This window comes from Schistocerca serialis, chromosome 3 (genome assembly GCF_023864345.2).
Source record: "Schistocerca serialis cubense isolate TAMUIC-IGC-003099 chromosome 3, iqSchSeri2.2, whole genome shotgun sequence".
NCBI lineage: Eukaryota > Metazoa > Arthropoda > Insecta > Orthoptera > Acrididae > Schistocerca > Schistocerca serialis.
In genome coordinates, this window is record NC_064640.1 from 358,297,242 (window position 1) to 358,315,199 (window position 17,958).

Below are 17,958 nucleotides of genomic sequence, written 5' to 3' on the forward strand. Positions count from 1 at the left end.
AAATTCATCCACTAATTGCAACCACCAAATTAACATCTCAGTCAAAATACATACAAATTAAAACAAAACTCATTCATCATGTGCACATAATACATTCAGACACTCTCATTATCATGGTACATGAAGCAATAAAATATAAGCACTGCTGTTCTTGCCACAGATGAGTGAACTGTGCCTGACCAACCACTGTGTCATGTATCAACTAATGGCATCATGTGGATGTGGTATGGAGGAGCGGGAGTCAACACACCTAACCCCCAGCCATTGTTGAATAAATATGGTGTCATTATGATGTGGTCGAGTATCTCCTCAGTTACTGGCATCATGAACCTGCGTGTAACCTGTTCCAGTCCTCCCACCAATGAAAAATTTCTGGCAGCATGGGGAATCAAAACCAAGTCCTCTGTATGGTAATCAATCATGCTGACTTCTCAGCTATGGAGCTGGATGTGATACATGATATGAGCTATAAAATGCATCTTATAAAACTATAAGAAAATTTAGTACACTGTCATTTCCTCTATACATTTGCTTAACTGTCTGTCTTAATGTGAAAGTGACTTGTATGCAGATTGCACAGAAGTAATCCACTCCACTTGTGTTACATTCTCCTTCCTACATCTTCCCCTTTTTTGGAAATGACACCAGTAATGGCAGTAAAGAGTCGAGTACACCCTAAGGCAGATGGATATGCCCAATATGGATGTCTCGTGTACTTGGAGGAGGTTGTAGCTTCATGTTCACTAATGAAGTATGGACCTCGGTAATAAGTGAAGAATTTGGTACCTTTCCCTCTGGGGTGTAATAGCTTGTTAACATACCAGCTGTCCTACATGGTATTCAGGTAACTTAGCATTTCATTACCCCATCCACTGAAGATGTTCTGGGGCCTTTGTATTTGCTCTTTGCACTTCTGTAAGGTTGAGCCAGATAGTAGGGGATTCTATCTTTATTTTATTTCAAAAGGTTTATTTCATTCTCTTGTTATGGTCAAGCATTAGCCAGTAGATCCAGCTGCCTGTAATTTTCTCGTCCCATGGTCTGGCAGCAGCAAGTCACCACCGAGGTGGGCAATCTCAATCACGCACCTCCCTCATGTGCTGATGAGGTAATACCACTTAGGCAAAGCTGACCAAGTCATGCTTCGGAACTTTCCATGGTGCTGCTGTGGTTTTCTCGGCTCCTGGCCAATCAGGGTGGAGGAAATCGCATGGCTGCGCTGGAGGTACCCTGCTGCCCATCAGCTGAAAACGCTCTCTGCCACGCGCCCTGTGGCTGTGAACATCATCTTCTCTTCCCGGTGCTGCGGCACCGAGGACTTTGTTTCTGTAGCTGCCATGGCATTCAGACTTGTCCGAATGACAGCCACCACTTTTCTTTAACTTCACCTAAGTTTGCTGCAAATTATGTTTTGCCCACCACTACATCTTGGCTCACCCTTGCCTTCCCAGGCCTGACTCATGTTGTCCATTTGAATTCGCATCTGTTGGTTTTTCTGCCAATAAATGGCCTCATTTCAAGAAAAGGTGTCAGAACAATTTCTTTCAACAAATTCGCCCACCGCCTTAGCCCCTCCTAGCAGAGCCGTTCCTGCACACTTCATTCCATACCTTCTGTAAAGCTCTTGTGGAATTCCATACCTATTCTCCATTCCTCCCTACTTTAGCCTTCACTACCTCAAATAGTGAAGGCATTTTCTGGCCATATACTACCTCACAGTGTGACAGACTTGTACTCTCAGAAACCTTAGAAGAGCCTAAGATCTCCATATCAATCATTGCAAATGATTTACTAGCCTCTGTTAATCTTTGCAGTGGAATATGCTGATGGCTTAATTCAACCCACTGTGCACATGATACATGTACAGTCTTACATCTTCTTCAAGTGTCCACTGCCAGTATTGTTTTGCTATATGCTGCTCCATGGTTCTTCGACCCCCATGGCTGGCTAACAAATGATCATGTACCTGTCTCAACATTTCCTTCCACAGTGTGGCTGGAATCACAAGATGGGGGTCCTTGTTTTCTTTTCTTACATAACACTCCACCATGCTGAATGAACTGTAGCTGCATAACTTGCAGTCTTCATCGGATCTTGTGCTTTCTATCACTCTGCAGCTGTGTGACCCACTCACCATAATACACAAACCTTGAGACTGAGGCCGTCTGCGTTCCCTTGTGTTCTGTCTGGTCCATGGATTACCTCAAAATTGAACTCGCTAAGCTTCAGTATCCAGTGCATCAATCTGCTTGATGGATCCTTCAAACTTAATATCCGTGTCAACACCACATACCTGTTATTACTTTTAGTATACTACAATGTGAGTAACATCAAAAGTATGTTATGCCACATATGAGGCTTAAGCATTTCCTTTTTTGTTTTAGAGTAAATTCTTTACAATGTATTCAATCAATGTGAGGAATAGGCAACTGCATGCTCTGCTCTGTCCACTTCCTAACTCAATAAACAGCTAAGCAAATTATTGCTTGCATCATATGACAATACAAATTCATAGTTTGAAAAAATCAACACTGTACAAGATCTTAACAATTCTTTTAATTTACTGACTGCATCCCTGCACTCTGATGTACAATGACACATCATTCCTTTTCTCAGTTGGTGAGTAAGTGGCCATGCTACCTCTGCAAATTTCACATTGAACTTTCTATAACAATTCAATAAAACCAAAAACTACTATAGCTCTTCCTCAGAACACAGTGCAGAAAATCTTGCATGGCCCTTACCAACTAGCATCAGTCCAGACCTCTTCATGATTAATCACATGTTTCAATACTCAGTCTTAGATGTGCTGTTCGCAACTGTCAGACACCTTCATTAACAGTAGCACTTGTTCTTCCATATCCTGAGCAAGGTCAGCAACGTCATCCAAATGTACCGTACACTTCCTTGCTTTCAAACCTTGCTAAAATCCATGTGGCAAATGCTGAAATGTGGCTGCCACATTCTTTAATCCAAATGGCATATACCAGTATTGGTAGTTACCCATAGGAACAATAAATGCATTTTTGGCTGGTCTTCCAGTATTGCTTCTAGCTGGTGATAACCACTCTTTAAGTCCATGGTGGAGTCTATCCAAAATTATCCATAGTTTCTGCTACATTTGAGATCAGATAAGCACCTGTAATCATGCGACTACTGAGTTATCTGTAACTAAAACAAAACTGATATGATTTTGAGCTATCCATACACACTCTTTTTTGGGGATGATCACCACAGGTGCTCCACCGGATTGATACTTTCCTCAATAATGCCCGCAACTGCTGATTAATGAATTCTTCAGTAGTTGGGCTAGGCCAGTTTCAGGATAGTCTGCATTTTTGCTAGATTTCCCCCTCATCTACATCATCGTTAATGATGCCATGCAACTCTGACAGATTTTGTCCCCTCCCCCATCCTTCTGACATAGGTAAACTGCTATAAGTGCAAAATGGTGCGAAAATCAAAAGGTGGTGGGAAACTCAAAAGAGCCAAATTTTGCTACACAGTTTTCCCCCACCCCTTTGACATCACTGTGGAAGTAGGACAGTTCTCCTAAGTGCAAAATAATGGGAAAAAAATATTGTGACTAGTCCATTTGGTTCTGACTGAGACAATACAAAATGGTTTCACAATAATTTATCGATGTCTTTCAGGAGATGACTTTGTGTTTTAGATTGCTTTTATGCCTGATGTGCTTTGTTGAGTTCTTGCATTCACTTCCAAAGTGCTTCTTTTTTCACTCAATTTTCTTTGATGATCTCCCCAAGGTACTTAAATTTGTGTACTTTGTTATCTTTGTATTTTATACAAATTTGTGGTGCATCACCAATTGTACTGGTCATTACTTAAGATTTCTACAACATATTTTTAAGCTAATATGTTCTATAATTTCTTGTACTTTATCAATTTTGGTCCTAGTAATGTGTATGTCATTTACATTTGTACTCCACTAGGCACCACGCAGTGTGTGACACCATCATTAGCCAACCTAATGTGTTTTCTTTGGATTTGGTTCATTTTGATTTATGTACAGATTTGGGTGTTAGCACAGTGCATTTGTATACAAACTGCATGGCTGGCTCAATAACTTAACATATATGCATGAAGTTCAACAAGACTGGAACAGGAAAGGGAGGTAATGACAGTGGCACGTAAAATGCCCTCCGCCACACACCTTTGGGTGGCTTGCAGAGTATAAATGTAGATGTAGATGTAGATGTAGACATGTAAACTACATGTTTTTGGGGTACTCATCCATTTCACATAAATATTTCTGGTATTTATGATGCTAATATATAATTTATCCCATATCTCTTATATTGTATACCATAGGTTGGTTAGGAACAACAATTTAAAAAAGTTTAGAATATGCAACAATGAAAAATGATTAAGTTAAAAAATAATGTATGAAAAGGGATAAGGAAAAAATATATTATCCATTCTAAAGCTCCTTGGGCTCATTCTGATACCAGAAAACTGCCCATATAAAGTACATAGGACTAACGCTGACAGCCAAAAGCTACAATAAGAATTCTTTCTTCTTAATGAGAATGAGGCAAAACAATTTTCATATCTTTGTTCGATTCTATAGAACACACCACAGTAAATCTTAACAAATAGTCCAGACACAATTAGTAAATATTTTGTTTCAAAAAATGAGCAAATCAGTAATAATGGTTAGTGAGTATGGGAAAGATTAGTTTAAGAATACCATACATGGATAATCTTTATTTCACTCTGAACATGCTAGAAAATTACATCACATGTCATTTTACACTTCATAAAAAATAATCATCACTTCAAGGTCTCTAGCAAGATCCAAATTCTTCCATCCAAACTTCATATTTTGCAATGTCTCCTGCTGATACACTTTTTTTACATCTTGTTAATGCTTCATCAAAATCCTGCATAGTTACTGGTAGATCAACATCTTCTTTCTTGATTTTCTTAATTTCTTCTGGACTCCTGCCACATATTTTATGCCTCATTGCCATAAGGGCAGCATCCCTGAGAAGAGCACACAAAACATGAATAATTACACAAAGGTTTAATTTACTGTTTCAGGATCAAGTGGGGTGGTTTTTTTAGTAACATTTCATGCATTTTATACTGAGCTCTGGAATCTATAACACATTAGAATCCATAACTCAGTACCACAACATAGGTCACCTTCTGCCATTTGTGTTTGAATCCTCAGCATCAATTTGCATCTGAGTCAATACTCAAATGTCTGGTACAACTAAACTGAGCAAGCATTATTTTCTCTGATCTTGCCCGCTTCAAGTTTCTATACCATTCTGACAAGAGCAATGATTGTCACTGCAATGCACAACAGGTAATTAGTACTGGTTCATAAGCATCATGTGTCAGAAATATCAAGTGCTACAGTCTGATGTGACACCAGTTACTGTTTGTTATCACTTATTGTGTTCACTAGAGGCTGTGAGATAGACAGTGATATATTACAACTGTCCAACTGTACCATTTATTGCTATTTCATTGCATGATATACACTGCAATTTTTCACCATTTTAAATCCAATGTTTACTTAACACACAGCTTGTTGAAAAGCTATGATCTCTATCCATTGGCCTGCAATGTCATCTAAGTTGTAACCCATTGAGAATACTTATTATGTGATGAGGAAAAATTCCTTTCACTGTAGATAGAAACTGAAATTGCCAGAGAAATAGTGGAATGTGTTTTTATTTATTTATTCTGATACACATTCCATTTATCCATTATTGTGTGATCACACATGCTTGTGGAATGACTTGAAACTGTTAACTCATTTTGTATGTTTATGTCAATACAGAGTTTAATATGTAAATTTCAGATATTACCTAAACACAGCCTTTGATTTATAAAATACAGTAACCATCTTTATAACTTACAGGACACAATGTGATTTATAAGATCTAATTAAAGAAGAAAGAGACAATAAAACAGCAAAACACAGGTAGATATGGAAAATGCTCTTACCTGTGTCTGTTAAAGAATTTGTCTAGAGAACAGAAACTTTTTCAAGATGAAACTGCTCCAGCTTACTTTTAAACATTCAGTTACTGCCTTGTAGGGATTTAATATGACTTGGAGGTGAGTTCAAGATTTTTGTGCTAGTGCATTTTACACATTTTTGCACTAGAGAAAATTCTTCAAGTTTTATTGTATGCCACATTTCCTTCTTGTGTTATGGCGATGGCAGTACTCATTCATTTATTTCATATTGAGAAGTATTGTGACGCATGAATGGCACAATCAAAAAGAGATTTTGAGAGGTAGTAATTAATATCTCTATTTGCTTCAAAAGATTAGGACATGAAAATTTTAGAGGCAGTCCACACACCACTCTGACAATCTTTCTCTGGATGATAAAGACTTTTTTCATTATCAGTGAACTGCCGCACAAGATGAGCGACTGGAAGTAACCAAAATAAGCAGATTTTGAGACGTTGATGTCTCAGAGTTGGGAGATTATCCTTTTCAAGATTTGAAGGATGTGATGTTCACAGTTAAACCTGTTATTCATTAGTATGCCTAATTATTTCAAACAATATGCCCACTGTATCTGATGGCTCTCAAGTGCAGTGTTAATTTCTTATGGGCTTTCCTGATAAGAATGGAGGTAAATATAATTGGTTTTGATGAGGTTTATTGTCAGGGAATTTACTGTGAACCAGTTCAGAACATCTGCAAGTAATAATATGGCATTAAACTCTACATCTGTGGATGTTTTATAGTGTATCACAATGCTTGTGGATAAGAAATAGCAGGTGACTGAGGACAGAGTCTTGTAGGGCTCCATAATTTACCATTCCCCATTTGGACTCCAGCCCTCTTACCTACATGTTGATCCCATCTGAGATTATTTTCTCTTGTCTGTCATGTAGGTAGGATTTTAGCCTGTGGCTCAATTGTCCTCTGATTCCATACTGGCATCCATAATTCATGCTTCATACTGCGCAGAATTTTTCCTCTTTGAAAGTTAAACAAGGCTGCTTGTTGTCTGTCGGACTTATTAACTCTAATTTGTTATATGATATATGAGAGAATGATGGTTTCATGAAGTAGCTTAAATCATAACAGTGAGCAGTGATTTATTCATATAATGGTCTATTATGTAACAGAGATAAGTGTGACCTGTTGTTATTTATGAAATGAAATTACTGTGTCAACCATTAGCAGTTGGGTCACTGTTACATAAGCTGCCATGCAGCATGACTGACAGTAGTACAGAATATTCAAAGTCTTTCAGTTAATACTATTACTAATATGTTTAACTACTTTATTTAGTATTTTATTAGTGACAGTCTACATTTATAAGCAAGAATATACTGATCATTCATGTAATTTTCTGTGAGTCAACCACTGGCATAAAAACTTGATCGTAACAGGGATATTACTAATTGCCTTGTGTAATGCTGAGGTAAACACAGACGGATGCCACTCATAACATGGTATTGTGATCACTGGCCTATTTATTTATGTCTCATGATGTGTGTGTTGTTCAGGTGACCTCCAAGATGCCAGTATGTTCTGGTGCATCATTTAACATAATGAAACAAGAAGCCTGATTTATTAGAGAAGATAACACATTTCTCTTACACTATTTTCTAAGGTGAATCCTGTAATGCTGAATGACATAATATGTATTGGTGTCAATGGATAAATTAGTGCACACACATGGGTGCAGAAAGACATGAGCAATCATGAATCATGAATTGTGTGCTCTCAAGCACTATTATCTCCTCCAGCACTGTTTCATTTTTCAAGCCATGTCACATCTGTGATATTCACTGGAAAATCATATTTGTCAAGTTGCTTTGGTTATCAGCTTCCCTCATTTAAATGGAAGAAAGATGGTCATAATGTTCTGCCTTAGTAGTGTACTTTGATTTTCAACAAATTGTATTTTACTTACCTACATACATTACTTATGTCTGATCCTGTGTAGCCCTTAAGGCTGTCAGCAACTTTGTTAGTATCTAGAGGAGGATCAACATTTACTCCTTCTAGGCATAGTTTCACCAAGGCAGATCTTGTTTCATCTGAAACAACATGAAACATCCTGATATCAGTAATGACAATCTGTGTAAAAAAGGGTCCATTACACAAAGTCTGTGAAAGAGAAATTGGAAAGGAAGAAACTGCCACATACAAATAATATAGGATTTATTCTGTGTAATGAAGGCGAATTAATTCTCATCAGTAACACAGACTGTGTGGATACACCAAACTCTTTACGACATCCACTGTCTCTAAGTCAGTTTACGGAATGTGCTCAAATGATGCAGTGGGTTTAAGATACATAACATAGTCTTCACTTGTCCAGTAGAACAAACACTGCATATACTCTGTGTAGAGTAATTTGTTTTCAAAATTATTTTATACGCATAACATCCTCAAGATCACTACACAAATCTTGGAAGAGAGCCAACAGGTGGATAATTTACTCCTTCCTGTGCATTGCTAGGTTTGTATAAATGTTAGGAAATGTCATTTTTCACTGTTGTATTATATTTATGAAAGATACTGCTGTTTCTGTTTCAACTGCTATTGATTAATGTCAACAAACTTCCTTTCACTGTCATTTCCTGTTGCATTTTTCACTATGAACGTACTATTTTTTGCTCCATTAAAATTTTTCTTTATTGTGGTAATGGAGGATGTCCGTGAAGAACTGTGACACGTACTCCAACTGCCAGTATTGGTGTGGCGTACACGTGGTATTATTGTACTGAAATACGTGAGTTAGGGGCTTGTGGTTGGTGAAAATTACAAAGGGATGAGCTTCTACTGATAGGCGGCAGAATTTTACTGCCTTGAACAATGCAAGCAACTCACAATCCTTAGCACTCCATGTGTGTTGCCACTCTGAAAGCTTCCATGAGAAGAAACTGAGCATCTGCCAGCTGCTGCCAATGCGCTGTTGAAGCACTGCACCTATAGCTGTCTGGCTAGCATTCATGACCACAGCCAGTTGAGCGTCGTGCACCAGGTGAGAGAGCAGTGTCACTTCTGCAAGGCTTCGTTTGGAGTTAATAGATCCTCTCTCCATTGCATACTACCAGTTAACAAGGGTCTCTCCCTTCAAGGTAGGAAAAAATGGTTCAAATGGCTCTGAGAACTATGGGACTTAACATCTGTGGTCATCAGTCCCCTAGAACTTGGAACTACTTAAACCTAACTAACCTAAGGACATCACATACATCCATGCCCGAGGTAGGATTCGAACCTGCGACCGTAGCGGTCACGCAGTTCCAGACTGAAGTGCCTAGAACCGTACTGCCACACTGGCCGGCTTCAAGGTAGGACCACGTAGCACCACAGTCAGAGGTTCCAGCAATGTGGTGGCATTAGGCAGATGGCACCGATAAAAATTTATCATGTCAAGATAGTGGCTTAAGCCTTTCTGTGTCTGTGGGTGCACCTTGTTCAACATCCCCTGCACCTTACCCAGTAGTGGCTCTGAGTAAATGCCCTTGAAACTCAATTTCTGTGACCCCAAACATAATTTTTGAGGGATTAATGACTATGCCGGCCTCGCTCAGCCACTGAAAGATGGTCGTTATGTGGCAGTGATGGCATTCAGATGACTTTGAATAGATGAGGATATCAGTGAGGTACATAAAATACCACAAATATGCCTCGTAAAATGCCATCCAGTAAATGCTGCTATGTCTGGGCAATATTCTGTAGACCGAATGACAAGTATAAGCTTTCAAAACGAATGAAGGGCATTATAATTACTGTTTTCTGAATGTCTTCAGGTACCACAGGGATCTGCATGAACACCTTCGTGCAGTTAATTTTGCTAAGTATAACAGAGCCCACCAAGGCGTGGCTACAATTCTATAGGCGTGGTTTGAGCTATCGGTCTGGCACCGTTTGTGCATTTAAGGTAGGTAGTCTCCTCATGGGCATGGCACGGCCGACTTCCTTCCCCATCCTTCCCTAATCCGATGAGACCGATGACCTCTCCTTCCCCAAAACCAACCAACCAACCAATCTCCTTATGGGCACCAAAAATTATCTATCTTTGGCACAAATTGCAAGGCAGAGGACCATTGGCTACATGGTGGACGAACAATGCACTGTCACAACACGGCCTCGAACTCAGCCTTTACTACAGCAAGTCACTCGGGTGCAAGTTGATGTGGACAGCATGAGGTTGGTGGTCCACATGTAGTCATAATGTGGTGGACTGCTGAATGTTCGACATGCCTCAGTGCACAAGGCAGACAAGTGCGCTCTGGAAATTTGTCCAGTATATCTGCATATGGTCTGGGGAACTTCACTAGTTTAACACTGAACGAGGCAGCCAGCTGTTACTGTAACTCTATTTTCAAATTTGTTGTCAAATCAGAAGGGCACTTGTAATGTCAGCTAATATGTTGTTGTGACCAAGGAAATTCGCACCCCGGATTGATTTGTTGACATCAGCCACAACAAACTTACAAGGAAAGGTGCGACACAGTCCAGGATCCAAATTTCTGTGACAAGTGCTGTACATTTTTATTGTTGAGTTGTTTGCCACCATAAGAGATTGTCTAGGCCTTCCAGCAAGCTCTTAGCATAAATCAAGGGGAAAGAGACAGATTGGAACCCATGCAGATGAGGTACTTCACGCTGCTAGGCCATTCCATTTTGAGGAGATGCCTGGATATTGCACTGCAGCTGGGTGAACCTAGGCCCATTTGCAGCTGGCATTTGGGTGCAAGCAGAGAGGCCGACACTTTGTCGAATTATAGCTAAAGCAGGAATGATACCAGCAGTGCCCACTCAGCTGATGCTCTAATGTTGTCGGCTTACCACCAGAATGGCTGGTAACACGCTGGTGGTGGTGGGAGCCAGATAGGGGTATCGAAATCTGTGCCACTATGGGGACTGCTGCTCTCTGTTTGTGAGTGTGCCAACTGGTCGACCTGTGTACTGCCACCTTTGCGGCCAGGTCTCGAACTAGGTAGGGCAGGTTGGCATCTGTACTGGTAACTACGGGAGACACATATCACAACAAAGCCAAATTTGCAGGCACGGCAACAGCATTGTAGGCTGCCACGGCGGTGGTATTGGGTGTTGTTGCCGGTGCGTCACACACCCTATCAGCCAAGTTCATGACAGTGTCCAGCTGCATTTCTGTTTGTGCAGCAATGGCTGCTTGCACTTGTGCTGGAAGGCTGCGCATCCAGACAGCACGCAATAGCAAGTCTAGGACCATGTCGGACTGTGCGAGGCTCTGAAAATGGTGCAGGAACTGCGATGGCCTCCTGTCATTGCACATTGAAATAAGCAGTTCTCATAATATGCAAAGATCAGCACATTCCTCAAAATGGGGAACTATCAAGACTGGGGTTCCACAAGGGTCAGTCTTGGGTCTGTTGTTGTTCTTAATATATATTAATAACTTGCCATTCTATATTCATGAAGAGGCAAAGTTAGTTCTCTTTGCTGATGATACAAGTATAGTAATCACACCTGACAAACAAGAATTAACTGATGAAATTGTCAATAATGTCTTTCAGAAAATTACTAAGTGGTTCCTTGTAAACGGACTCTCACTGAATTTTGGTAAGACACAGTAGATACACTTCCGTACAGTAAATGGTATGACGCCATTAATAAATATAGACCTTAATCAGAAGCATATAGCTAAGGTAGAATATTGAAAATTTTTAGGTGTGTCCATTGATGTGAAATTAAATTGGAAGAAACACATTGATGATCTGCTGAAACTTTTGAGTTCAGCTACTTATGCAATAAGGGTCATTACAAATTTTGGTGATAAACATCTTAGTAAATTAGCTTACTACGTCTATTTTCACTCATTGCTTGCATATGGCATCATATTTTGAGGTAATTCATCACTGAGGAATAAAATATTTATTGCACAAAAGCGTGTAGTCAGAATAATAGCTGGAGTCCACCCAAGATCATCCTGCAGACATTTATTTAAGGATCTAGAGATATTCACAGTAGCTTCTCAGTATATATACTCTCTTATGAAATTTGTTATTAACAACCAAACCCAATTGAAAAGTAATAGTAGTGTGCATAACTACAATACTAGGAGAAAGGATAATCTTCACTATTCAATATTAAATCTAATTTTGGCACAGAAAGGGGTGAATTATACTGCCACTAAAGTCTTTGGTCACTTACCAAATAGTATCAAAAGTCTGACAGATAACCAACAAGTATTTAAGAAGAAATTAAAAGAATTTCTGAATGACAACTCCTTCTACTCCATAGAGGAATTTTTAGATATAAATTAAGAAAAAAAGAAAAAAACCAAACCAAAAAATTATTAAAAAAATTAAAAAAAAAACAAAAAATAAAAAAGTTGTTATATTAACTTAATTATGTTGTTAAATTAACTTAATTATGTCATGTATTGGAAAATTTGACTCGTTCCACATCATTACAAAATATCGTATTCATGATCCATGGAACTAGTATTAATCTAATCTAATCTAATCTAATCTAATCTCTCCTGTTGTCGCAGCAACTGATTCACCTGTTGTTCCCGCAGTGATGCAATTCACCTTATTAACTCCTCTGTTAGTCACTTATATGAAGACTATGTCGGCGTGGTGGTGATATCCCACACTTTGGCTGCATAGTCTTGATCTAGCTGGCTCATGACATGTCCAAATTTGGCGAGGTCACAGGTGATGTTGCTCATGAAAACTGCCTCCACTTGGCTGAACCACATGATTGGGCCACGGGGCCAAATGGAGGGCAGCCTAACCAAAACACACATCCTGTGCTTTCTGCCACTCCCGTAAACTTGTTCTCCAGTCTCTGATTGCGCACTAGCAGCTCAAGTATTGTCTGTTGTACACTGTCTATTGTCTTTTGCAGTTCTTCCAAAGCTGTCACCTTGCTTTAGCGTCTAGTTCACGAAGTTTTGTTCGTGAACTCACTCTTCATACGCGAGGACGAAAGCGTTAGATCACTTGTGGTTCTGCATCACTCACATTGATGAAAGTTCATCACCGCGTATTTAGCGTAGCGATCGTGTTGGGGTCACCAGTGAAGCGGGAACGTGTGGGTATCGCCGCTTACATGTCAGTTGTAGAGAGATCCGACTTTACTGACACCCACGCACTTTGTTCGACGGTGTGGTAACAGGAAATTGATAAGTACACTTTCCGAAAATTATTTTGTCAAATGAGTAAATGAACAAGTGACAAAAATGAAATTGATTCGCAATGTCCATTAACCGTCGATCGCGATAATTGTCTTTGCATAACAGTTCCGCTCGAACACCGACCCCAGACGGTGTACCCTCCTCGGTGACGAGCGTGTCGTCTGGTTGTGTGAGGGCAGGAGAACAGTGGAAGCATGTCCGGAACAAAACGAATCTTTTTCTCGTGATCGTGGGGGTGCTGTGTGTTTCGCAGACATGATGAAGCAAAGGGAGAGTGAAAAACAAAGATCCGTATGAGTCTGTGGGGAGCTCGTGTTAAGCTCGACCCTCCTGATCCGCGGACTGAAATTACAGAATCTCGAAATTCGCGTCTGTACTATACGACAGCTCAGTTCGCACTGCCGTTGCTTCTTCTGCTGGCTCGCATGTGTGCGTGCCACGTGGGACCGTCGTGACAGCTCTGGTCCTTTCACGCATTTTTGCGGCATCCCTTCCAAAGACGCACCTGGAGCGATATTAGTTTGTTTTATTCACAGTGCATAGTTTAATTTTTGTTCCCACGTATTTCTTCGAAAAAGTGAATTGTACCTTTGTATTTTACTTTCTAGACTAGTGTTTACTATCTTAAGGTTTTTTGTATAAGTCTTAGTGCATTATCTTTGTGGGAGCCAACATTCTAGTGCAGTTTTGCCCCGTCATAAGCACTACAGTTATGTGATTCAATTTGGATCTCGTGAACACTGGAGACAGTTCTCGCATAGTCAGTGTCTGGTAGTCTCAGCAGAGCGATGTGTGTGTAGTGGGAGGGGGGGGGGGGGTTGAAATTCACATTAGGGGGACTTCCGGTAACATGACCTCGATTCTCTGCCATGACATTTGGAGCACTGCAAAATTATTAGTACATCATCTCGCTTTCTTATCGAGTGATTTAATGTCTTCCGTATTTGATTTCGTTTCGCAGTAAACAGAAGTGGGTTTCATCGCATTGTGTTCCTGATATATGACTTCCTGTGTGTATTGCACTCTTTGAACTGCACTGTGAATAAGCTGATTGTATTCTGCTCGATTTTTGCTTGCATCTGTATTGATTGTTGGAGTAAATAATTCCATATTTGTTTTCGTTTCATATAAAACAGAAATTGGTTTTGCTGCATAGTGTTCTGTTGACATTTGTTCCTGCCTACGAATACGAATGTGAACTGCCCAGTTTAAGTGCATTTTAAGTATATTTCTTATATCCTACTTTATTTTAGTTCACATCCATTTTTCATCTTTCTCCCATTTCACCCAGTGACTTACTAATATTTTTCCCACAGTTGACCATACATTTACTATTTAAATTTACGAAAATCATCATATGTTGTCTTACAAACTTTCCTCAAAGTTATATATATTTTTGATTACAGTTCTTTATAAATCTATCCTCACTATTTATTGAATTGTTGAGGAATGAAGATAACACTGTTTTAGAAGTTTTTGTTGGTGTGATATACCCGAAAAATGCAGGCATGTTCAACGCCACTAGAGTTTCTCACATTCATATCGTGTATCACTTTTCTTCTTCCTTGCTTTACACACTGCACAACTTCTGGGGGGTGTTTTCTTGATGGGATTGGGGAGAATAAACCAAACAAAACCTGAAAGTGTTTGCTTAAAACTCGTAAAATATCGAAAGAAATCGTGTGTGGTACTCACCACCAAACAGACCGATTTCTCAACTTTCCAATGGTATATTACGTTCATGCCATCTAGTAACAGCGAAGAAGAAACACTAAGGAGGCGCTATAGCTGCTCGGTCCGTCTCACAGCTAGCAATGTAATGACGGACTTGAAACCTGTGGCTGGCTGTGAGACAGCTGTATAAGCTGTATAATCCAATGGGTTTATGGGGACCTCCATTTAGCAGCTTTTGACAGTAATGCTATTCAACTTTATTACGTCTTTTCACGCAATGTGTATGTATTTCTGCATTGAACTGTGTTGCTTCTTGCCACTGACCAAGAAAGTACTTGGGCTCGAACAAACACAAATACACCAAAATCGTGTGAGAAATAATGTAAAGGTCTCTTATTGCACTAGTGATACTCCCGCATCTGCAAAACTCTGCAGTCGTCCGTTAGAGGCACTGCGTATGCCATGCCGCATTGCACTCTGACCTGTCGGTACGCCAGTCGGGACCAGTAGGGACGGTGCAGCGTGCCTCTGAAGTTGCGTTTTGTGACATTATTTGTGTATTGAAGCGTCAGATGGGTCGGCGATTGATAATCAATCCTGCTAATGTATTGCGATTGGTTGAGAAGAAGTTACGAAGAACCCTTCTTCGCGAAGATGATATCGGTGTAGAAGACGAATCATTCGCATGTTTTCTGGTGTCTATTATAGAGCAGAAATATGAGCATAAGTTAGAAACAGATACTGTTTTTACAATAACACATAATGATGATGATAGGGATGATTATGACGAACAACTCATTGCAAACGGTAGTGCTACGGCAAGTGCGGGAAGAGGCGATGGAAGCAGTGACAGTGAATACCAACCGTCTCCTAAGAAGAAGGTTAAAGTTGCAAGTATCATCACGGCGTTTGATGACAACACACTCGAGAACATGTACGATGATTATTACGTAAGAGGTTTCGACACATACGACAAGCTTCTGAAAAGATATCCTAAACTGAAGTCTAAAAGCAATATTAAAAACATACTGGATTACGTAGCAAAGAAAAGAGAAGGAAATACAGTTTTCAAAGGAAATCGTACACTGCTGTTCAAGACCATCAAGGAGCGTGTAATGGCGAAATTCGATGAAGCGCGAGAATGCGGTTCCACCGTTCATTATTGGCATTTACAACATTTGGCATTGGACGTAGCCAGAAATCTCGGGTGTACAAACTTTACAGATTCACTAGGATTTATTACTAATTTGAAAAAGGAGTATAGGATAACATCACGCCGTATCACTATGCTCCAAGCACAAAAATATAAGGATGACGAAGAAGAGCTGATTGAAAGAGCTCAAACGTTTGTTGCTGACGTCAATGAGCATGTCACGAGAGAAAACATCGATATTAGTTCTGTATGGAACTGTGACCAGTCAGTTCAACTATGAACTTTCTTGTGACAGAACACTATCCACGAAAGGGGAGAGAAACACTGTCGCGGTGTTGCAATCAGTTAACTGTGCAACACATACACTGCTGGCCACCGTAAATGCAACACCAAGAAAGACAAGAGGTAGCACAACAAAATTTATTTTGTAGATAACATGTTGACCAAGTATCAAATGATTACGTTTACAGACGTCTGTGACATGTGGTTCCTGCCAGAATCAGTAGCCAGAGTAGTCGCCATTGTTGGAGATCACCGCTGCCACACGTCTCGGCATTGAGTCAAAGAGACGTTGGATGTGTTCCTGGGGTACAGCAGCCCAAGAAACTTCCACACGTTGCCAAAGATCATCTGGTGTGGCAGCTAGGGATGTAATCTGGGTCACTCGTTGAGCAACCATGGACCACATGTTTTCTATCGGCGAAAGATCCGGAGAGCGAGCCGGCCAGGGAAGCACTTCAATCTGGTTATTGACGAAGAACCTTTGGACAATGCGTGCCACGTGTGGTCGCGCATTATCCTGTTGAAATACGGCTGTGGCCGAGCCCTGAAGGTAAGGAAGGACAACTGGCTCCAGCACCTCGGATATGTAGCGCCGACTATTTAAAGTACCGGCAATGCGTACTAGAGGCGTGCGAGAGTAATATCCAATACCGCCCCATACCATAATACCCGGTGCAAGACCAGTGTGGCGGTGCATAATGCAGCTGTCCAGCATCCTCTCTCCACGGTGTCTCCACACTGGAATTCGACCATCGTGGTGCTGCAGACAGAAGCGTGCCTCGTCAGTAAAGACAACGTCATTCCATTCTGCCGTCCACATCCGTCTGTCATCACACCATTGGCGACGGAGACGTCTTTGGTTCTGCGTCAGTGGTAGACGAAGCAATGGACGTCTTGCGGACAGACCACTCTGCTGTAAACGGCGTCGAATGGTACACGCAGACACTGGATGATGCGTTACAGACGCAATGTGTTGTACTATGGTTCGGGATGTCACTGAGCGATCCGTCACTGCCATGCGCACAGTTTGCCTATCAGCATGTGCAGTGGTGCACCGAGGTGAATGCGATCGACCACGTCGGTCCGTCGTACCCTCCTGCACCCAACGGTCACATATCCGCATTACAGTTGTTTGGTTTCGTCCAACATGACTAGCGATTTCTCTGTATGATAATCCACAATCTCGGATACTTGATCAAACGATGTTCGCTGTTGTCTACGAGGCATAACTGATCGTCTTGTGAAACAACCATAAGGTAAACACACGTGCCGAACGTACACTCGTCGAAATCGCCAAGCCTTAAATGGCGCTATGAGGTGGCGCCACAGGCGCGCATGATGTGCGTCTGCGCTGAAATTCTAATCAGTTGCATATCTCATCACTGCAAACCCACGGTGTAAATTTCACTTGATTCGGATGCTTCCATCAGGGTGTTGCATTTACGGTGGCCAGCAGTGTAGTTACACGAGCGATGTTGCTATATCAATGGACGATTCCACGAATCCCGTGGAAAGTTTGGACCCCGCGTGTCAAGGGAAATAGAAACGCGGTGCCCTCCAAATGTCGTCGTCGATGCAAGTGTGAATGGGAAGATGACGAAACAACATCTGAAGACGTTTTTTCTGTCAGTTTTGAATCCACATTTGTCGAGAAAGTCATTAGTACTTTGTGACTCCTGGTCTGGACATAAGGATGAAC

General features: G+C 40.8%; 1 protein-coding gene across 1 annotated transcript in view; it reads right to left on the reverse strand.

The window, feature by feature from the left end:
• Positions 1-4,770: 4,770 nt before the first annotated feature.
• Positions 4,771-17,958, reverse strand: part of LOC126470863 (katanin p60 ATPase-containing subunit A1-like) — a 62,084-nt gene continuing 48,896 nt past the window's right edge. Inside the window, exons 13-14 of the mRNA XM_050098879.1 lie at positions 7,922-8,048; positions 4,771-5,007 (exon numbers count right to left, since the gene is read on the reverse strand). Coding sequence (XP_049954836.1) covers positions 4,809-5,007; positions 7,922-8,048 — 326 coding nt within the window. The 3' untranslated portion in view covers positions 4,771-4,808. The remainder of the gene's footprint in view (positions 5,008-7,921; positions 8,049-17,958) is intronic.